The sequence below is a fragment of the Myripristis murdjan genome, chromosome 13 (genome assembly GCF_902150065.1).
Source record: "Myripristis murdjan chromosome 13, fMyrMur1.1, whole genome shotgun sequence".
Lineage (NCBI taxonomy): Eukaryota > Metazoa > Chordata > Actinopteri > Holocentriformes > Holocentridae > Myripristis > Myripristis murdjan.
The window spans coordinates 4168599-4191886 of record NC_043992.1 but is presented as its reverse complement, the minus strand read 5'-3'; the positions used below and the strand labels follow the sequence as shown (position 1 = coordinate 4191886).

Here is a 23288-nt window from a genome sequence, read left to right as displayed (position 1 = left end):
GTGCTCCTCTAATGGAGAAGTACCACTCCAGGGGATAAAATGTGATGTGTTGCTGTAAAGGCTGTCACTGCATGTGTGAGACTGTTGAAGTCTCTTAATGGATGAGCCTCCAGTGGAGAAAATGTGACGTGCTGCTGCAGGCCAGGAGGCCTCAGGATGGGAGAAACAGGAGGTTCCCCAAGAGCCTTTCTGATGGAGAAAACTCAGACGGTGCCCTCTGAGATGTAAGTTAAAAACCATGAAGAGCCCTTACAACAGAGACAAAAAATACTAGTGTTCAACCAGAGCTGCAGCTCTCTCTAGCCTCCGGTCCAGGTGTGGTGCAGGCCGGCTGTCCCACAGCGAGGCTGGGACAGCCGGCGCGCCGAGGCCACCAAGCATGCTGCAGAAGGTTTGCTTTACATTTTTATAAAGAGCCAATAAGTTAGGCTCATATCTTGATAGCATTTTGAAGTAATCTCTGCTGTAATCTGCATTGTCCCTGTTGTTTTATTTTTCAAAGTCCTCTTTAGGTTAGTGGTTAAAATTTCCATCCACTCCACCTGTACAGGTGTTTAGTCTGCAGTGACTAGCTGTCAGAGGGCTCCCACAGTCTGAGCGGTAAACCTGCATCCTGCTGCAGTGTGGGAACACAGCTCACTGTCTTCAAGTTGTCAGTTTTTACCAATCACCAATCACCAAAGACAAAGGTCTGTATACTGCAGGTGTGTTTATAGAAAGCTCGATCACATTTTTAGCCAAGCTGCTTAGCTAAGGAGCCAGCTAACTTCACAGGTACCTCGCTTAGCCGATTCTGTGCTAACCTCAGTTTGAAATCAAGCAGAAATGTAAAAATCCTGCCCTAGGGGAATTATATTAGAGTAATTTGCACCTATAGAACTTTAAGGTTTGGTGTGAATTGTTTTTTCACTCAGTTTAAGAGTGGGTTCAGTGTTGAGCTCCCTTGTGGTTACAGAATGCCAAGGAGAGAGAAAACTAAGACAGATTCACCAGGAGCTGAAAACTGCAGCCTGAGGCGGCTCGTCTGTGATGGGACGGCTCCACAGCTGCAGGCTGCAGGAGGAGTGCTGGAGATACAGATAAAGCTACGTACAGCTGGAAGTCCTCTCAGTGTTTTCTACTGGCTTGTCTTGCAGAGCCCTAGTTTAGATTACCACTGGGAGTCTAGTGCATATGCGTCAGTAAGAATGCTCATTAAAAAGCGCCTTTAACATATAAAGGCATTGCCTAGTTTTTATATTTGGGTTTGATAATTGGAATAAAAAAACAAGGTGAACTCTACCTTTAAATTGAAGAACAACATATCTTGTTTGCGTGATGTTGAGGTGACATAATTCCATTCAAGGCAAGAGGGCTGCTGGTAGTGCTGTGTTCATTTGTAATACACCTATAACACAACCTTATACAGTACAATGACATTCAGTTATTATAACATAAATATTGTTATTTATTCTGGATGAAGACTATTTCATCAGACATGATGCATCAGAGTTTCTTGTGTGTTGGTGGGAGTGCCTGTCCTGCAGCAGGCACCCCTTTTTATTTTTTCGCTCCTGCCCTTCAAAAAGCCTGAGTCTGTCACTGCTCAGGCTGAGCAGAGGGGCTTTGAGAGGAGAAATGGGAATGGGTGTCTCTGAATGCTTCTCTCCACTGATCATCTGTTTTCTCACATTTCAACAAAGTAGTTAACCAAAATCATCATGACTTTCTCCCTCCACCTCCTCTCCGTGTCTCCAGCAGGGGGCAGCAGTGAGTGAAATAACGTCTGCAGGATACAATAAAATCACACAACCAATATAGTGTATATATAAATTATAGGACTACAATTGTTCTGTTTGGTGTTTTTTTTTTTTTTTTTTTTTTTCTATGCAGGTAGTTTTCCAGCAGTGAATGTATGAATAATTTTGTGACTTTTGATTTCTAACTTTATGGCAGCATATGGTTGGATAGAGTCAGCCTGCTATCAAGTGTTTAGTCTAAAGTGGTGATTCCCAGAATAACGTTCATGTTATTCACAGGGTGTTCCACAGGCTGGGGAATGGTTAAAATAGTTAAATAGACTAAACAGAAATAGATTAAAAAAAAAAAAAAACCTGCAGGTGAATAGTGCAAAAGAGGAAAATAAATGTATTGATAGATAGATTTACTTTATTGATCCCAAACTGAGAAATTATTAGAAAATACAGCAAAAACAAACAAACCTAACAAAAAAGAAATTTTTAATTGACAAATGCAAGTGTATGACACTTAACTCAGATAAACACTTTGAAAATACTGCATTCATTCATTGTTTTGACAGCTTTTTTATTTTGTGAGGAAGAAGTTGCTGACATGTATTGTTCCACTTCCTTCAACTGAGTTTTTTGTTAGAGGGAATTGTTGTGGCATAAGGACCAAACTTTTTTTCAGTGATTGTTAATAATAAAATGACTCCAATAAAAAGTTGCTGTAGCATTAGAAACCATGCTGACTGGAAACCAAGCTCTTATTTTGGAGTTCATACCTCCATTAAAATAAAAACCAAACTCTGCCTAATGGAGACTGCTCTGGGACAGGGGGCGACAATGACAAGGGTCAACTCTCCTAAATAAAATGTTGTCAAGAAAATGATAATAAAGCATCAAGTGGATTGGCATCAATAGGTGGTGTGTGTGTGTGTGTGTGTGTGTGTGTGTGTGTGTGTGTGTGTGTGTGTGTGTCTTTTAATACCAATAATATGTTGACTTGACTGATTTGTTGGCATGTTGAACTTTTGTCTTCTATCTTGTTCCCTTTATTGGTCTCAAGTTCATTTGCTGATAGCTGTATTTTCTACCACACTTGGTACCATATTTTAGCCATGTTTGTGAAGTTGTTAGGGCTGAGCAGATGTATGAAATGTGCTACATAAAACTGATTTGTTTATTAATAACAGCGGCAGACTGCAGTCCGTAGGAACATAAGAATTCTTGATGTGTGTGTGTGTGTGTGTGTGTGTGTGTGTGTGTGTGTGTGTGTGTGTGTGTGTGTGCGTGCGTGTGTGTGTGCGTGCGTGTGCGTGTGTGTGCGCGCGCGCGTGCGTGCGTGTGCATGTGTGTGTGAGAACAGGCATTACCTAATCCCCTCACATGTAACACCTATCTCGCGAGATTCTGCGAGGTGATAAGTTGAGGAAACATGGCGACGTCTAATTTGTTAAAGGTAAGAAGCAGTGTAATTGCATCGTGTTTTTCCACACTGGCGCACGGATTCACACACTTTACCGTCCCATATTTTGCACGAAGCCGGTGGAGTGAGCGCCGCAGCGGGTCGTCGCCGCTCTCGGCGGCGGCGGCGGCGGGCAGAGCCTGAGCCGCAGCAGACATGTAGAAGGTCTCTCTCTGGGCTAAAGCAAGCTAACGGGCTAGCGTCGTTTGCTGGCTAGGCTAGCAGAGCCGGCAAACGTATCTTCTCTTTAAAAATAAACCTGCTAAATAAATCGTCAGTGCTGTCAAGACGGGTTTGTGTATCGTCTTTGTACAAGGCTTATCTGCCAGCGCCCACGACTTGGCTGCATGTGAAGTTGGGAATGCAGGTTTTCTCCAAACAGGTGCTAAAATGATTAGCTAGCAAAATAATTAGCCAGGTGCCTTCCAGGCTAACAGGGAGTTTGATTTGACAGCCGGCCCGCCCCTCCTCCTCCTCCTCCTGACAGCCCCACCAACTCTGCCGGTCAGCTGGAGCCTCTGTTTCAGACACTCCTGGTTTCACACTGCAGCGCTGATAACATTTATTTCAGAACAGATAGAGGAATGTTGAACAATATGGTTTGATTTCATGTGCACTATGACTATTCATCACCTCTCTCTCTCTCTCTCTCTCTCTCTCTCTCTCTCTCTCTCTCTCTCTCTCTCTCTCTCTCTCTTTCTCTCATATGCACAATGTGGTCTGTATGTATGAAATAAACATGCCCTCCTTCTGTACACCTCCATCTCTCTCTTACCTGTCCACCTGTCCCGCTTCCACCATCTGCTTGTTTCCTCTCACTCTCCCCTCTCTCTCTTTTTCTACTCTATTTTTGTCCACCCCAATGTGTCTGCATCTTCCCACTCTCTGCCTCTCTCTTGCCTCTTTCTGAATGTCTCCCTTTCTCTATCTGCCCCCCTCTGTCTCTCTATTTTCCTCTATCTGTGTCTCTGTGTCCCCTTTATTTTTTTATTATTATTTTTTTTTTACTCTTTTTGTCCATCCCAATGTCTCTCTGCATCATCCCCCCTCTGCCTCTCTCTTCCCGTTCGTGTGTCTGCATCTCTCTCTTCCCTGCCTGTCTTTTACTGATTTTCTCTCTCTCTCTGCAGAACAAGGGGTCCCTGCAGTTTGAGGACAAGTGGGACCTGATGCGGCCCATCGTTCTCAAGCTGCTCAGACAGGAGGCCGTCACTAAGCAACAGTGGTTCGACTTGTTCTCGTAAGAGCTGCTCTTCATTGCAACCCTCATTTTCCTGCTGCCTTCACCTCATTTCTTCTTACCAAAAAGCCTTTGCAACCCACTACTTTTGCACAGAGCGCCAGCACTTCATGAAACACCTTGCTGCTTGATTTGAGGAAGCAGCCTTATGTTACAGTCTCCACAGAGAGGCTGGTGGTAGGCTAGTTTGTTGTTGAGTTTTGTGATGCATTTATGTGTATAAGAATAACACACTTGCAGTGTTAATTCTTCCACCAAAAAGTTGTTTATCTATATATCCATATTGGGTGCATTCTTACATTTTACCAGAAAGTCATCAACAAGAGGATTTAAGATGATTGTGATTATTGTCACATGACTGTGTTGCTTTGCTGCGAGGGTATGAGAGCAGAGGCTGTTGTGCATCAGCAAAATATGTCCCATGGCAACCACTTTTTACAGTGCACATTCCCTCTGCTCAGCCCTATCATATCCACAACTATGCAGTGGGGCAATAACTAAAAGAACTTTTAATTATGAGAAATTATAATTAATGGAGTTTAAGTAGCTTTAATGATAATGTCACAATGTTGTAGTTTATCATCTCTCAAAAGAGAATACATTTTCTCTCTCACTTCCCTCCATAAGGAGGTCGAAGGTCAGACTTTGCTATCGAGTCCTGGAGCTGGTAGGGATTCGGTGTCAGCTGAATGACGTTTCAGCAGTTTGGATGCTTTGTTGAACCCACATTCTCCTGTTGAGTCAAAACTGATCAAAACTGATAGCTGGGCAGGTATTGGTATCAAAGTCAAAATGTTGGTGCTGCTACAGTAGCATCCCCAAAGTATTTTGGGCTTTACCCAATACTCAAGCTTTCACATGCCAGTCACTATTTTACCTTCCAGCCAGACTGTTGGAATAGAATAAGGACTCTAAATGAAGGCTGGTTACCAGCACGCAGTGAACCCAAACAGAGTAGTCACAAGTAAAATTTGCTAATATCAGTTGAAATTTTCTGCTGTGATCACAGTTGGGATAAGCTGTTTTCATACTTCTCTACTCATCATAATTCCCAATTCTCAGTATCACGTCATCATATAAACAAATATTCAGAATGTTACACAAGAGACTGACTTTGTTTAGACTGAAAGCCAACAATAAAATGAGATGAGCTGTGATCATGTGTCTGTGTCCCAGCTAATGTTGCCACGTCCAGGCTGTCACAGTCAGGGATTTAATACCTGAAAGAAGAGCTTCGCTGGACTCACAGGAAGTTCATATGAGGTTTACAAGCATCAGCTGGAATGCCTGAATGGCCTTAAAGTGTCCACATGTCAAGACACGGAGTAATAGATGATGTATACTGTTTATAATTTCACATGTAGTTTTTGTCCAGGACAAACGTCAGTCTTTGCCGTCGGGAGAGCAGAAGCGTTTAATCCGCTGAACCCCATGAAAGGCTCATCTCCTGGCAGTGGTCAAGGGCTGTGTGACAGTATTTCTCACTGACTTCACCTGTACCAACAAACCTAGGCTTTCACAGCAGCCATGATTATATTTATTTGTTGGTTAGAATTATAGCAATAAGCTGATGTTTATTTATCAGTGTTTGATGAGTTTCCTTTGTGATCCTCATGTCGTAAAGACAGAAAAACAGCTTGAGTCACAAACCTGTTCTCTCCACAACTTTCAGTTTACCTCTCATCTCATGAATTTCAGGAAACTGATCTGATTTCTCCTTGGTGTAGTTGTGTCGTGTCTCACTCAGAAATGACCAGGCCCTCTCACTACCCAATAGAAGAAGATTACTTTTTTTGTTTCTCAGTAAGTCTTTTAGGAGCTCTGCTTGCATTGTCTGCAATATAGTTGTTCCAGGAATAGCTTTATTCTTCTCAGAATGACTTCATGGATTAAAAGCGTCCTTTGTTTCTTACAGAGTAAGTTTCTTGTCGCATCAGCACTGCTTCATTTGTTGCATTTCACTGAGAGAAGAATTTCCCACTGCAGGGGTCAGTACTACAACAAATACTACTACTGCTGGTGTTTCAGATCCTGCTGTCTTTCAAACAAAGTTTCATTACTTTGAACAGAGACTGCGAGAACAGTCTGCTCACTTGCCGCAGCATGCTATTTCAGCGCCTTGCAAACGCACTGGGAATAGATGGCTTAGATTTGACATGTGTTGTGCTTTACATAAAACTGTCACACAATGTGTGGAGATTAATGAGAGAAATATGTGGAGTGCCAAGCTCATGAGGTGGGGTGGAAGTCAATCTTGTTTCCATAGCATAACTGACACAACTTGTTGTACATGTGCCTCTCATAATAGAAGGCTGGCATCCACAGTCTGTTTAAAATGTGCATGCTAAAGCTCTCTGATGGCTGGCGCCCAGTTTCATTGTTCAAGCATGATATCTGCCATTTGGTGGAGTTTGTTGTCCAACACATACATTGTTTATCATTGGTGGGAATTGAACCCCTACTTCTGGCTATCTACACAGGAGACAGAGACCTAAAGCTGCGATCATATCAACTTCTTTTTTTCCTCCTCCTTTCAAACTTTGCAAGGAGCATTACATCATTCTTGTTGCTATGCAGCATGAAGTTTTACAACAACTTGTAAGCTGTCTAATTAGTTTTAGCTAGCTAACCCGAAATAAGAAAGAGGACAGTGTTGCTGAAAATAAAATGGTGAGAAAGTCAGTGTTTTCTCTGCCTGCTCCTGTGAAAGAGGATGGGAAGATCGTTTCCAAATGAAGGATGTAGGAAAACACAGTCATGGATATTTCATCATCACAGCCAATAGCTCCACCTAGATAGTATCCATTTCAGATTCTATTTTTGCTTGGATGTAATGCACGATAGGATGCAGGGCACATAGTTTGGGGGAGGTGTGCACCCGCTGTAAGCAAACTATTGAAAATAAGTGAACAAAGCAATGACTGCATTCAGAAGAGAATCCTGTGTGATCACTGGCCAGTCCTGGTGGTGTTAGGTGCTTGCTGTACGTTGCACTACACAGGGCGTTACGCTACCCCCTAAGCCTCAAAATGTTAAAGCTTTGCTCTGAGAAGATTTCTATATCACTGTGCTGCAGTAGAAACCTCGTCCTGAACTCCCTGTTTTATTGCCTGCCTGCTGTCCTCCTCAGCGCCTTGTTTCTGTGCAGGCTGTGACTTAATGGTGTTTGAAACTATTTTAATCTTCCAGAGATTCTGCTTTTTTCGTCCTTGAATTAAATTTTGTTGCTATGAAATATCACAAAAAAAAACCTCAGATTGGCCAGAATTGTATTTGTTGCCTGGCAACATTAGCTTATTGAGAATTCTATCAGGAAGTACCAGGAACTCCTGGAGCGCTTCAGTTTTCACTGGCAGAACTCTGTATAGATGTCTGCAGCCTCATCTAACATTTACCACAATCATTTATTTAAAGGCGACATCACTTATACCTGTATTGTTGTACACGAAGCAAAAACATCAAGTTCTGTTTCAATTTTGGTTCTACCAACATCGTGCTGTAAATAGCAAATTCACATGACTTTACTGTGTCTTACAGAGATGTCCACGCTGTGTGTCTGTGGGACGACAAAGGCCCAGCCAAGATCCACCAGGCTCTCAAAGAGGACATCCTAGACTTCATCAAACAAGCACAGGCAGTAAGTGGGTGTGTGTGTGTGTGTGTGTGGTGTGTGGTGTGTGTGTGTGTGTGTGTGTGTGTGTGTGTGTGTGTGTGTGTGTGTGTGTGTGTGTGTGTGAGATTTTATTCTGCTTTTATCTGCATGTTTGTGTGTGTGAGAGAGAGAGCAGACAGTGTTTGCAGTATGATTATGTTACATAGATTATAAAACCAAAACAGATCAATAATAGCACACCGCACTGGATAAATTCTCTTGGGTGAAGGCTCTTGGTTCACTGTTACTAGATCTAAAATTTTCAGCAACCTCAGGCTGCATGTGTTGGTGTTGGGAGCTTTTCACTATAACACTGGCTTCTTTTTGAGCTGAGCGCCATGAGTTCAAAACATTACAGCTTTTTGTGAAAGGCTGCTGGACATAAAACAGGCCTGAGGAGTCCTAAAGTAACGGCAGCAGCCACAAACAGCGCTTAGTGCATTTACAGCTGTAGCCATTGAGGAAGTCTTACATTTTATTGCATGTTTGCTACACTACTGCTGCATGGCTGTTCAACTTTTTAGAGGAACTGTTTGGAGATTCATTTTTTTCCTTTTCATACATGAGAAAGTTTTAAAGATGACTTCTATTTTATAATAAGCCTTTTCTGTTGTATTTACAACTTTTGAGAGAGAACAGGCTGCAGCTGCTCAAGAACTAGTTTAAATTAAAGTGTATTTATAGTCCTTCATGACTTAAAGCGGTCTGTAGAACCACAGGTCCACAGTTTATAGGAAACAAAACTCCTAGTAGAAACACAGTGCTAGTGGAGAATACATACAGGATGGAGGAACTTTTGTGACGGTTACGTCTAGGCACGGGATGATTTCAGCCAAAAGAATTGCGACTCATGATATTACTTCGATAATCATCAAAATATGCTTAAAACTCTAAAAAGTGGCACTAAAACATACTATAAACACCTTAAGTATTAATATTGATATTTTTATTGCATCACAGATAGTACACACATTGATTTTTTTTTTTTAGTGACCACCCTTTTTAGTGAAAAACTAATAAGATCAGATTCAGACTCTGGCCAACCATGCAATTATATAGAACTGTAGTTTAGCGAGCTAGACAGCATTTTCATGTCAATCATGTGAGGATATTAATGATTATCCTGATTTACAATTATCCCAATAATGGAAATTGCAGATCATAATAAAAATCCTATATTGTCCCAGCCCTGGTTGCCTCTGTATCTGTTTGGCTCTGCAAGCTTTAAATGAGGCACCTGGTCTACCCAGGGTGTCAGATATCCTAAATAAATGTATCTGTTCATCAGAAATTGTCAGGATGCTGCTTTCTTTCTTGAAAAAGTGATTATTCATTTTACTGGAACCACCTGATTAAATAAAATAACACTACAATCAACGCTGCCAGTAACTAATTAGGGTGTGTTGCAGGATTTTCCTGTTGTCCTGCTGTTTTAACTTTTGACCTGTTGCTTTGTTGCCATGGCAGCGGGTGCTGAGCCACCAGGACGACACAGCGCTGCTGAAGGCCTACATCGTGGAGTGGAGGAAGTTCTTCACCCAGTGCGACATCCTGCCCAAGCCCTTCTGCCAGCTGGAAATCACACTGATGGGCAAACAAGGCAGCAACAAGAAGACCAACGTGGAGGACAGCATCGTACGCAAGGTGAGTCACGACAAGGAACGGAAAAAATGAGGAGGATGTAGAGGGGGAAAGGTAGAAAACAGCATCGTGTGCAGCAAAGAGAGAGAGGAGGAAGCATGAGAGGTGAAAATATTAGACATAAGACATAAGAGGAGGCGAGAGTGTGAGTATACAAAGAAAACAACAGATTAGAAATGTAAGCGGAGGTGAGATGTGAGGATCAAGGAGGAGCCAACATGGAGGACAACATCATATGCAAAGTGTCAGACGAGAGAAGAAAAGAGAGGACATATAAATGCCAGAGGAGAGGAAGAGGAGGGAAGCTCAAAGGTAGAGAGATAAGGTAAACAAGGCAGCAGCTAGAAGGCCAACACAGAAGGTGGACTGGTGGTTTGCAAGGCCGGAGGTCAGAGAGAGGGCAAGGTGAATGTTTGGTGAATGGGAACACATGCAAGATGACTGATATTCTCAAGTACAATAAACTCAAATATAGCAAAGCTATTTCTACTGTCTATGATAAATTCTTCACATTGGAAGCCATTCAAATCCCTGCACCTCTCAGTGCTGCTGAAACACATTTCCAGTTAGAATGCTTGCTTATGTGACTCCTTTTTTTGTCGCTTTTGTTCCTCTCCTCCTTCCTTTGTTTTTACTGTTTTGCTGTGTTAGCTGTCTTTTGCAATGGAGGAAAGGAAGTTTCTCGCTGTCTGATGGCCTTTCCTCCACTGTAATGCTGAGCTAGAGTGCACACAGCAGAGGCCAGCTGCCCTGTTTGTGCACTGGCACGCATGTGATTGACACAAAAGTAGGGACACCTTCTAATTGTGATTGGGTGTTTTCATGTGAGACAAATGGATTTTGACAAATCAGAATACAGCCCAGCAACAGACACTACTTTTAATTATACCTGTCAGTATACAGTGGGCATTACACCACATTTGATAAAATTGTTTTGAAGAAAGAAATTTGCCAGCTGCAGATTCAAGAGGTGGTGGAAAGACTGAGGATCTGAGACTGAAAGATCCAGGGAATCAAAAGACCAACATGGAGGACAGCACTGTATCTGACATTTGGTGCTCCGTAAACTACTTTAAGATGAACTCACATTTCATTTTAACCATGTAGCTGACACTGTTGTCCAAAGAGACTTAAAATCAGTGCAACAGGAAAATAAGCCTTAAATCCAAGATCTTCAGTGTCAGATACAGACAGTAGTCCAGAGTGTGAGGGACCGAGCCACAGTGTCCCATTAACCTCCATGTGCTCCAAAAAAGTCATGTATTTGCAAGTTTGTTGATTCAAGCAGAGAACATCTCTTAAAAATTAGCTAAGAGCCCCAGAGCAAAATGTGTTGAGTTGAGAGCAAACTAGAGTGAACAGGGGAGGAAAATGTGTGAGAGGAAATACAATTCAGTAGAGAGGGAAGAGGTTTTATTAAAAGCACTTCATAAATAAAATGGACTTGACATGACTATTCTTGCAGATGGGAGGAAATGGAAGATAACTTTTATCAGCTGAGATTTTTTTATTTGAAGAATTTAGACTGCGATGTCACACACTTGATGCTCTTTTATTACTGCCCTCTCCCTTTTCCCTTCCCTGCTCCAGCTGATGTTGGACACGTGGAACGAGTCGATCTTCTCCAACATAAAGAGCCGTCTGCAGGACAGCGCCATGAAGCTCGTGCACGCCGAGAGGCTGGGAGAGGCCTTCGACTCCCAGCTAGTGATAGGAGTACGAGAGTCCTACGGTAAGAGAGGGAGAGACATACACAGAGACTGAAGTAAACACATCCAAATACACTGTACATCAGGATGCCTGCTCATCCTGAAATGTTATGTCATATAATCAAAGCTCAAGGCCTTAAAAAGGTCTTGAATACAGTTAATTAATAATTATCCTCATTTGCACATGAATAAATGTCTACCATAAAGAGTTCATGGAAGCTTTGCTTTGCTGTCTCGTAGCTCTTTCTTGGACAAATGCTCCTCTGCATAATAAGTGATAAGTTTTATATTTCCAGAGCAGGCAACAGTGTTTTGTTGGCAAACTGAAGAGGTAGTGCTAGGTAGTCAGTATGAGCAGCGATAGCTACCATGGCTGAACAGACAAAGAAAAAAGTACCTCAGACTCCATCAACATAAAAACCCAATGAGAAACACATCACAGCCCCGCCCACACCGTTTGATTGACAAATGGTCTCTGGCAAGGACAGTGCAGAAGCAACACAGCGATGGAGACAAAATCAAAAGGAGGACATCCTTGTGCATTACTACTTGAAAAATGTTTTGTGTGGAGAAAGCCTAGCCATGTAGGGCTGCACTTGTTTTCATTTATCTTCACTCATTTCAGTTGGGAAATTGGCCTTATTCTTAATTCTACCTGTCATTTTCAAATGGTCTTGAAAATCTAAAAACGTAACTCAATAAATCTTGCCGATATCCTGAATATACACACCAACACAGAAATGCACACAACAAAAAGACAAAAGACAGAACCAGAGCGGTAGTGACAGACACACAAAACAAACATGCAGGCAGGTGGACACAGCTTCACAGCAGCCATGGTCCTCCCGGCTGGAGCCATCCAGGCCGACTTCAGAGTGACACGCTGAACCTAACAGGCTGCTGCCTCCTTCTCTCTCTCCTGTCATGACTACTCATTTTGAAATGTTTCTCTTCTCTCTTCCGCTGTCCCTTCCTCCTTCCCCTTGTCTATTTCCCTTTTCTTCTTTGTCCTCTCCATGTCCCCGTTTGCTTTCTTCCTTCTAACCCTGCCCTTTTCCTCTTTTTTGCTCTCTTCTTGCCCCCTCCCTCTCTGTGTGTAGTGAACCTGTGCTCTAACCCAGAGGACAAGCTGCAGATCTACAGGGATAACTTTGAGAAGGCTTACCTGGACTCCACAGAGAGATTTTACCGAACCCAGGCACCGTCCTACCTGCAACAGAACGGCGTCCAGAACTACATGAAATATGTACGCATAATAACAGTGATTACAGAAATAAGTAAAAAGAACAGTCACTATCCTCACTATCACTACTATGTATATAAACACACACAATTCAATTCAATTCAATTGTATTTATTTGTATAGCCCAGAATCACAAATTACAAATTTGTCCCAAAAGGCTTTACAGGAAAATACAACATCCTCTGTCCTTAGACCCTCACATCGGATGAGGAACAACTCCCTAAAACCACACGTGGTTTACACCAGTGTGTTAAGTGACACTGTAATAGTATGGTTTACATGTCTCTTCAGGTTGCAGGATGTCAGTCGGTATGACTGGAATAAATCTGTGTCAGTGCAGCTTGAAGTTAAGATACAGTTCAACATTCAGTTTCCTGGCGACACATTCCTAAAACCAGATTTTCAGAGTCGTTCAGGTTTTGCAGTGCAGTGTTAATGCGTGTTGCTGTGTCGTGTGTTTTAGGTAGAAGCACCTTGTCTGAAATGCTGCACACACGTGAATACTTCCATTCTAACTGCATCTCTGCACCCATCCTAGTGGGCAGTTGTTGTTGTTTTTGGGTCAGGCTTTTTTGTGGTGTTCGTGCTTCGTTGGATCATTAAAGTGTTGGGAGATGGGAGCGACGAGGCAGAGAGAGGGCTGTACATGCAGCAGCGGGCCTGGGTTGGAACTGACTCTGGGACACTGCCTTAAAGAAATACGCCAGTGTTTTGGGCAAAATACCCTTTTTAATGACTTCCCCAGACTGAGACCAGATGTTGGACACCATTTTCACCTCTGTACGTCCAGTGGTTTGGTTCCTATTACCATGTCCTGTTAGCTTAGCATAAAGACTTGATGTCTTTGGGATTTGTTAGCCTAGCTATGCCAAAGTGAAAAAATAAACCTTACAGCAGCTCTGAAGCTGTCTGATTTACCCAGTGTATCATGTGTATTTGAAATACATGTCTTGGAATTAAAAAATAGAATGAGAATCATTTAAGAAGAAGTTGATTTCTGCCAGATCTGCCTATACCTGTGCCGATCACTGCGATAGACAGAAGGATAAATGTGTTTAGCGTTTAGAGTTCCAACTTCTGGCATCTCATTATCTGAGAAAATTGCGAGACATGTATTTCAAATTGATACATTGTGTCAATAAGACAGCTTCAGAGTTGCTATAATGTTTATTTTTTTTCTCTTTGATGGAGCCAGGCTAACGACTCCCATAGATTTCTAGTCATTATGCTAAGCTAACAGGAAATGCTACCCATAGGAACTGAACCACTGGACTTACAGAGGTGAAAGTGGTATCGAACATCTTGTCTCAGTCTGGGGAAGTCAGAAAAAATGTATTGTATAAAAAATATTTTGCCCAAAATGTTTAAGTATTCCCTTAAGTGGTACGTGCTCAGTGGACAAAGTGGCCAGTTGTTGACTGATTGCAGTGGCTCTTTGCTAAACAGAGGAAATATACAACGGAGCAGGTTGTCTGTGGCTGCCTCTGCAAGTATATAAGAAATGACTCCTCATCAAAGTTCTACATGGGCAGACAAAGAGAATAATATCCCTGCCTTGGGATGTTTTGCTTTTGAAAGGACACTCTCAATAAACCATCTTTCTCTTTTAAGCGTGATTGAGAACACACAAATGTAGGCCGATTTCTACAGGAGCCATTTTTAAAAACCCTGCTCAGGGTCATTAACTCCAGACTAGTGGCTGAAATATCAGTAAGTGCCTACGAGTGTCTGTTTCTGTGTTAGTGTGTATGCACTGTATATGTGGTGTGTGTGTGTGTGTGTGTGTGTGTGTGTGTGTGGTGTGTGGTGTGTGTGTGTGTGTGTGTGTGTGTGTGTGTGGTGTGTGTGTGTGTGTGTGTGTGTGTGCATGCATGTGTGTTTTGTGCTTATTAACTGTGCACTGTGTTTCCCTGCAGGCAGATGCCAAGCTGAGAGAAGAGGAGAAGCGAGCACTTAGATATCTAGAGACACGTCGTGAATGTAACTCTGTTCAAGCAGTAAGTATCTTGACTGGATCTCAGATTGAATGTCAGATTGCACAAGGGTTATGTGGGAAAATATCTTTTAAAAAAATTTCTCCTTGTTTTATATTTTGGGTGAACTGTGCCTTGAACACGCCAGGGTTTGAATAAACCACTCCAAGCATGCCTGGTGTAAATGCACTGTTAAATAACTTTTCTGTATGTGTGTGTCTTCCTAGCTTATGGAATGTTGTGTGAATGCTCTGGTGACTTCGTTCAAAGAGACGATCCTGGCCGAATGTCCGGGGATGATCAAACGTAACGAGACAGACAGTGAGTGCTTCTCTCTGTGTGTTATTCAGCGTGTCTGCAGCTTGTTAAACACTCTTACTGTGTGTTCGTGCCAAAGCAAGTTTTTCCACGCAGCACAATTACATACAAAGCCAATGCAAAGATGCGAATGACTCGAAAATGTGAAATTAGCATCACTTGTATATTTGCACGAGATGAAAATGTTCAACTTGAGTGAAAAATTTGAGGCCATATTGATGTGACTTCATGACACGAAACTTGTTTTGTGTTTGGTCTGAACACACAGTTAAAATGTCTTAAATGCTATTTTGTTAATATTAGGCCTTAAAAGTCAGAAGTTATTAAATGGTCTTAGATTGAATTAATGAGGTCTTAGTTTCAACATAAACATTTGTACCTATATCCATTTATTCATCTTTTTTTTTTAATGTCAAAATGAGTCAAGTTCTGCTGCATCAGAGTTGCTGTGATTAAACAGTAAAAGGTCTAACACTGAACTGCTGGGGAAATGCCTCTTCTAGATTAATCCACCTTGTTTCTTACTTCATTATCATACTGTAGAGAGAAATCCTAGAAAATCCATGTGCTTACCTGTCACAGGTTCTGCAGGGGAAAAAGTTATGGTTTGATTTATTACAGTAACATTTTACTATCTAACTTGAAACTGCCATAAAAGGCATTTCATGTATTCATCTAGTTAAAAATCAGCCATATTCCTAAAACTGACCTCTGCACTGGACCAAATGTGTCGTATTCACTTGCATACTTACATGATGTGCTCATTTGAATAAGATGACTGGTCCAAAAAATCAGTCTCTGATTTAGTTAATATTTGTTTTAAAATATCTTAAAAGGCATTAAATGTAACAGCAGGAGCAGGCCGTGTTTGCAGTGCAGCTATAACAACAGAATGCCTTATCCCCGGTCAGGATACCACCTCCCAGACCAAGTGTTTTTTTTTTTGTTTTTTTTTTTTTATGTAGCGCTTCATCACAAACATGTGAAAATGACTTTTCTCTTGCCCCTTTCCTGTTCTTGTGCTGTGTGTAACACTGATCTCCTTCCCCCCTGCTGCAGAGCTGCACCTGATGTTTTCTCTGATGGACAAGGTTCCCAGCGGGATCGAGCCCATGCTGAAAGACCTGGAGGATCACATAGTCAACGCTGGACTGGCAGACATGGTGGCTGCTGCTGAGACTATCACTACTGTATGTACACACCCACACACGATAAGTAATAAGCTCAGCCAGTTCCTCAGACTCACATACACACAGTTTACAGCTCTGTTGGGACTCAAACCAACAACTCTTTATTATTCACCCAACAAGCTGAGATGTGGTGCTACAGTGATTTTTATGTAAGTTTAACGCTGGGCTTGACAAATGATGAATCAAACAATATTTGTGTCAACATTGGTTGTGTTTCTCTGGTATAACCTGATGCCCAGACTTTACCACTAGCATCATTTTACTTCAGGGTTGCATGTGTTCCAGTATTTGCAATATGAAAGCTGTCAGTTTAATTTGTAATACCTGGTTGCAGTTGAAAATAAGGCAGATGCTGAAAGTACAGTAGGATCATTTTTGCCTCGAATCATTTCTAAAAATTGTGATAAATAATCTCGATCACAGCATCTTGTGATATGATTGAGCTGTTTGGATTATTGTTTTTAAATGAGCAAAAATGATCCAGAACATCTGCATGTGTCGGAGGTGTTTCAGACCCCCTCTAGTGGTGGGCCAGCTACACTGAAACTCACAACAAGGACGTGTAGTGTGAAAGTCAACTCTGGGAGAACAAATTTAATATTAGTAAGTGAGCATTCACAGTTTTTGTAGATAATTTTCGTGTGTGTGTGTGTGTGTGTGTGTGTGTGTGTGTGCGCGCAGGACTCTGAGAAGTACGTGGAGCAATTGCTGACTTTGTTTAACCGCTTCAGTAAACTGGTGAAGGAAGCCTTCCAGGATGACCCGCGCTTCCTCACTGCCAGAGACAAGGTCTGTCCTACACACATACAAAAAAAAAAAAAAAATCATTTAAAATGCATTTGAGTTTGTTACAGTGCTACTGTAGTTCCATTTTGCTGATAGATTGGTTCAGAAGAATGCAAAATGATGAGGTGTTTCTAATAACATAAAGTGGTTTATTAGACCAATGATTCTCAAATAGGGGTACACATAGCCCTACAGGTACATTGGAGTACTGCAGGGTGTCCATGAATTTAAAAAAAACACAAGCGTTAATTTAATGCATGATTAGAATCAGAAATCAGAGTCAGAAAACCTTTTATTGTCCATTGCAAAGCAGTGGAAATTCATCTTTGATGTGACTCTCATGAAATAAAATCTAACAGAGTTAAGGTTAAAAACAGCCAAAATAGTCAAAACACAACCAAAACACAAAGAACCACAGTCAGGACATAAAACACAGATTGCAAGATAAATACATCAAAAATTTCACTGCGTCTTGTTAATGATGTTGATAGCTGTTGAAATCAACATCATTAACAAGATGCATTGAAATTTTTTATTACTGAAGTAATTGTTAATTGCCAGTGTTATAATAATGATAATCATAATGATAGTAAGAATAAATTTATACAGACTGTGTATGCCCAGAAATGCATGTGTGAATCACTAGTCATTAGTCAGTAGTTGTAGTTATTGGGTAAACAGGAAAAGACGTGAGAACTTAAAAAAAAATTGAGATTTAATTTTTTGGCCATATTGCCCAGCTCTAGTAGCAAATATTTGTTAATCAGGGGTTCTGACGGTTCCCACTGGTGTTACGTTTGTTCTCGCAGTTTCTAGTTTGTACTTGAAGTCCCAAACTCCCATGGTGACGAGTCTGATCACTTGCACTCTTTCCCAATCCCCCTCCTCTCAGGCCTACAAGGCTGTTGTCAACGACGCCACAATATTCAAACTGGAGCTGCCCATGAAACAGAAAGGGTGAGTCGAATGCTCTGTATTACAAGCCAAAAGACTCCAGGAATACTAAGATGCTGGATGCTAATTTGATAAAATCTGGTTGAAATGTCTCAGTATGCACCAATTAATGTTTTATATATATATGTGTGTGTGTGTTTATCCAGTGTGGGCCTGAAGACTCAGCCGGAGTCAAAGTGTCCCGAGCTGTTGGCGAACTACTGTGACATGCTGCTGAGGAAAACTCCTCTCAGCAAGAAACTCACCTCAGAGGAAATCGAGCTCAAACTCAAAGAAGTGGTGAGTCACCGGCCTGCTGCTGCAGCCTGGCCTCCCACTCGGTGCTCACTCCGGTTTTTGTTCTACTTCATTGACAGAGAAAGTGTTAAATCATTGAAATGTGCTTCTGGTTTCGTGCTATGAACATTTACAGTTGACAGTGGCTCCATGTAGGATCTTATAACATAACAACTGCTGGCTGATGATGTAACCGGTGAAAATGTAATAAAATGTCCCCCTAAATTAGCCAAGTCGGTAAGACACAGCTGGACAGAGACCCATTCAGATGCAAAGTCTTCCTTTTGGAATATACACTACTCACAAAAAGTTAGGGATATTTGGTTTTTGGGTAAAATTTATGGAAAATATAAAATGTTCATGCTACAGTGATATTATATCATGAAAGTAGGGCATTTAAGTAGAAGCATGCACTGGTGATTTCCTCATCTCAAACAATTTCTTGAAACAAAAGCCAACAACAGTGGTGGATATACCACAACAAAAAATGTCAGTGTCAATAACTTGTCATGTGCCCTTGAGCATCAATTACAGCTTGACAGCAACGTCTCATGCTGTTCACAAGTCGACTTATTGTCTGCTGAGGCATGGCATCCCACTCTTCTTGAAGGGCGGCCCTCAGGACATTGAGGTTCTGGGGTACAGAGCTCCGAGCCTCTACACGCGACTCAGCTGATCCCATAGGTTTTCTATGGATTCAGGTCTGGAGAAAGTGCAGGCCACTCCATTTGAGGTACCCCAGTCTCCAGCAGCCGTTCCCTAATGATACGACCTCGATGAGCTGGAGCATCAAACACCTGATGTGAATTTTGCCGTTAAACTCCTTGTTAGAGAACAGCAACTTGTGCAAAAAGTACTGAAACATTGAACAGTTGGACATGTGCATTCAAAAGTTTACAGAAGGTCACATTAAGTTCACCTGTAAAGGTTATAATGCATTTTAGGTTCATCCAGAAATTTCACCCGAAAGCCGAATATCCCTAACTTTTTGTGAGTAGTGTATACAAAATAGATAGATGTGGAAAAAAAACAGACAAAGCTTGATTGAAGCTATTGTTGGTAAAATCCACTTTGAATGTCTTGGAAAAGGGAAACACCACATCCACCAAATACGAACACAAGTTGCAATATAAAAGCTCACAGCACCTGATCATACAAGGCTATTTATTAGCTCACATGACACTCTAATTTTGAAATTTTACCTGCATGTGCTAGAGGCAGAGCTGGTTTCCACATGGACGTGGAGTTTTCCTTTGTCATATGGCCAAAGTGCATTTAACTATTCACTACCTCCTTGTCACATCCACTGCATCTGTTTTTGTATAAATTCCCCAAAGAAGTCATTGCATCAGGTCCTGTCTTCAGCTCGTCACTCTGCACGCTGTCAGAGTTTCTGTGAGGGTTTTCAGTCACTTTTGCTCTTAAGATGATAGTGCTTTCCCACATCGAATGATCACATGAATCACTCAAGGAGGGATTGGTTCTTCATGGAGGGAAATCTTTTGTTAGATGCATCTTTGGCAGCAGCAATAACAATGTAAAGCCACAAATCCAATGCATAGTCATTATTTTCGATCAAAACAGCCACAGGTACTATTTGATACAAAGAATTTATTCACGACTAGCAAATCATTGTAACAAAAAGCATTATTAAATAATAGGCCTATTAATTTCACAAAGGGACAACTGATGAATGTAGCGAGATCAAAACAAAAAACATGCATGGGCTACAGTAATGTGCAGTACACAAGAAGTAAAAGTAAACATTGTGAATAAAAACTGCACCAAGTAAACTAAATAATATTTAAACAACAGATTGACTCACCAAATAGGAGAAAGCCTGCTCGTGAAATTAAAACAATACAGCAGCCGTTTGCCTGTATTAAAATAAATTGAGTTCCGTCATAACTGCGAGTAATCAAGGAATCTTTTACACCCATCCCTAGCACAGCTTTGTGAAACCTTTTGGTCTTGATAGACGATACAGATGCACAAACATCTGACTGGATCCCCCCCACACACACACACACACATACATACACACACCCCTTCTCCTTATCATGATGAACTCTCCTCTCACTTTGCCTTCTCTCAGCTCTTGGTGTTGAAGTACGTGCAGAATAAGGATGTATTCATGCGTTACCATAAAGCTCACCTGACCAGGCGTCTGATCCTGGACATTTCAGCAGACAGCGAGATTGAGGAGAACATGGTGGAGTGGCTGCGGGTAAGTTACACACACATCCACACAAATACACACACTCACACACTCACTTTTTTCCCTGACTCTTTGTCAGACACAACACCCAAAAACACCCGATTAAAAAATTCACTTGATAAGAAAAACATGTATTTGGAAGCAAGTATGCACTGAAATCATTTCTGTCTTTCACTGCTTCCCTTTCCTCTCTCCCCTCCTTTGTTTTTTTTTTTTTCTCTCTGGTTTTCTGTGTCTATTCGTTCATGTGTAGGAAGTAGGAATGCCAGCCGACTACGTGAACAAACTGGCCAGGATGTTTCAGGATATCAAAGTCTCAGAAGATCTCAACCAAGTCTTCAAGGAGATGCACAAACACAACAAACTGGCACTGCCAGGTACACGCACGCACACACACACACACACACACACGCCTCAGATTCGCTTTCAGCAACAGAGTCACTAAACATAATAAACTATCTCTGCTTTTGGTGTGTATATACATATATATATATATATATATATATATATATATATATATATACACACACACACACACACACACAATAACGTGGTTCATTTGGGCGTCTGCAGAGTTCTGTAGATTGTGTACATTTCTAACACTTAGGGTAGTGTGGTGCCTCTGCTGTTACTGTGTGTGTGTGTGTGTGTGTGTGTGTGTGTGGAGAGAGAAAAAAGGAGGTCACACTGAAAGAAAAGAAAATAATAGGGAGATTCCTGGAATATCTCAAGTCATTTATTCCTGGTCCATGAATGTTTGAAAAAGGAAAAGTGCAGAGTTAATGTGTAATGTGTTATGTTTGTATTTTTGCCAAAGTTTTATACAAGGCTGTTAATCTGTTGCCTTTTGTCACCTTATTATTGTAATTCATTTACTCAGTTGTATAGACTGTATTAAATTGAGATGTGTGTTTCTAGCCACTGTGTGCTCAGTGTTGTTTGACACCAATGAAGGGATAAACCCTAAAATGTTTTGTCTCCCCTTTTGCTCATGCACTGTGCACTTTGTTTTTTCAGCCGTTTGTGGCCTAAGAATAAATTACTGTAAGACATTTGGGGAAATGGTGCCTTGCAAGTGGCAGACATATGGCATGTAGGTGATAGTGGAGTTATTTCACGGTGTGTGTTACAATACAGTCTACATAACGCATAGTTGCGGTCTTTAGGTCTGATTGACTGAATCACTTCAAGAGCCATTGTGAAATGAATCAGTACACACCTATGTAAGGCTGTGTGTCATTCAGACAGTTTTGATCCCGGCACCAGCTCCAATACCGTGACTTTGATACAGGGTCCTCAAAGATACTTTTTTGATACCAGTTTTATAAAATTATGTGATTTAAAATATATTTTACATATTCTCTGGGTGTGACAGTGTTTTTGCTGCATGCCTCTATAATGTGTAACATTAGCCAATCACCAGCATTATTAGATCTGGGCACAAGCCTGCTGCATGCTTCTAGACTCACTGATGATGATGAGATTTACTCCTTAGGTATTGAAACTTGATAACATGGCATTTTTCGAAACTTGATAGTATTGAAGCAGTTTGGTCAGTGCCATAAAAGTATCATAAGTTGGTACCGAGACCCACACCTGCATCTGAGTGACAGCAAATTTAAACATTAATACGTTAACTGAAGCACCACTTATAGTATGGCGCTCAGCAACTGCTTCATTTAGCTGTGTGTGTGTGTATATATAGATGGATATACGTTTGTTTAGCAGACACTCATCCAGAGCAACTTACAGTAAGGGTCAGTTAAAAATTTTGGCAAAATGACAAACTCCATCAGTTCCTGTGCACACACTGGTGGGAAGATCAGACCTCTCTGACCACCAAACAATCTTCCTAAATAAAAACCCCAATATTTCTCTGGGCAAAAGAAAATCTTTCCAATCTGAAAATCAGTGTTATATTCCTCTGCCTCTCTTCCTGCAGCGGACAGCGTGAACATCAAGATCCTGAATGCCGGAGCATGGTCGAGGAGCAGCGAGAAGGTTTTTGTCTCGCTGCCCACGGAGCTGGAGGACCTGATCCCTGAGGTGGAGGACTTCTACAAGAGGAACCACAGTGGGCGCAAACTGCACTGGCATCACCTCATGTCCAACGGCATCGTAAGTGGACCTGAGAGACATGCAGCCATGGAGAGGCTCAAAACAAAAGTTAAATTGTGTTTTTCTGGATTGGAGTAGAGAACGGCAGCTCAAACTGGAGCCACTGAGGGGTTTAGAAAAGCTCTGGTAAAATGTTTTTTGGCTTTATTTCTCATTAAATTAACAGTTTGTCTTCTGTCACTTGTGTCCTGTCTTCATCTCTCTTCCTTTCTCATCTCTTCTTTTCGCAACTCTTTTCTTCTCACCTCTTGTCTCGTCTCTTCCTATTCTTCCTGCTCCTGTGTGTGTCCTCCTCCTCTCCTCAGATCACCTTTAAGAACGAGGTGGGTCAGTATGACCTGGAGGTGACGACCTTCCAGCTGGCTGTGCTGTTCGCCTGGAACCAGAGACCCAGGGAGCGAATCAGCTTCGAGAACCTCAAACTGGCCACGGAGCTGCCAGACGCAGAGCTTCGCCGCACACTCTGGGTCAGAACGTGGACACACAGACACACACACACACAGACACTAGTACAGCCAAACACACTTTGATGCCAATACTGACTTTTTGCTTCTATGAAGTCAATACCGCTGCAATACTGTGGCAAACCATAAAGTGTTGTGGCTGAATATTCGTGTTTGGCTACGTTCACAAAATGACTAAAAGTGACCCAGTTCTGATTTTTTTTTTTCTCAGATCTGATCTTTTTGCCTCGACTGTTTGCCTCCATCTTTGTATGTGACCTGTATCTGACATCATTGGGAACAGATGTGTACCGTGACCCAGCATTTACAACATGCACACT

The 23288-nt window shown here is 41.6% G+C and overlaps 1 protein-coding gene across 2 annotated transcripts in view; it reads left to right on the top strand.

The window, feature by feature from the left end:
- The first annotated feature begins 3128 nt into the window (after positions 1 to 3128).
- Positions 3129 to 23288, top strand: part of LOC115369979 (cullin-5) — a 28322-nt gene continuing 8162 nt past the window's right edge. For both annotated transcript variants that reach the window (XR_003929210.1, XM_030066743.1), the window contains exons 1-16: positions 3129 to 3180; positions 4317 to 4426; positions 7964 to 8063; positions 9546 to 9722; positions 11310 to 11451; positions 12529 to 12674; positions 14588 to 14668; positions 14872 to 14965; positions 16022 to 16152; positions 16834 to 16941; positions 17831 to 17895; positions 18039 to 18171; positions 20264 to 20395; positions 20640 to 20763; positions 22329 to 22504; positions 22810 to 22971. Coding sequence is in view for 1 of the 2 variants with exons in the window: in XM_030066743.1 (XP_029922603.1) it covers positions 3157 to 3180; positions 4317 to 4426; positions 7964 to 8063; positions 9546 to 9722; positions 11310 to 11451; positions 12529 to 12674; positions 14588 to 14668; positions 14872 to 14965; positions 16022 to 16152; positions 16834 to 16941; positions 17831 to 17895; positions 18039 to 18171; positions 20264 to 20395; positions 20640 to 20763; positions 22329 to 22504; positions 22810 to 22971 (1905 nt within the window). In the remaining variant the exon portion in view is untranslated. The remainder of the gene's footprint in view (positions 3181 to 4316; positions 4427 to 7963; positions 8064 to 9545; positions 9723 to 11309; positions 11452 to 12528; positions 12675 to 14587; positions 14669 to 14871; positions 14966 to 16021; positions 16153 to 16833; positions 16942 to 17830; positions 17896 to 18038; positions 18172 to 20263; positions 20396 to 20639; positions 20764 to 22328; positions 22505 to 22809; positions 22972 to 23288) is intronic.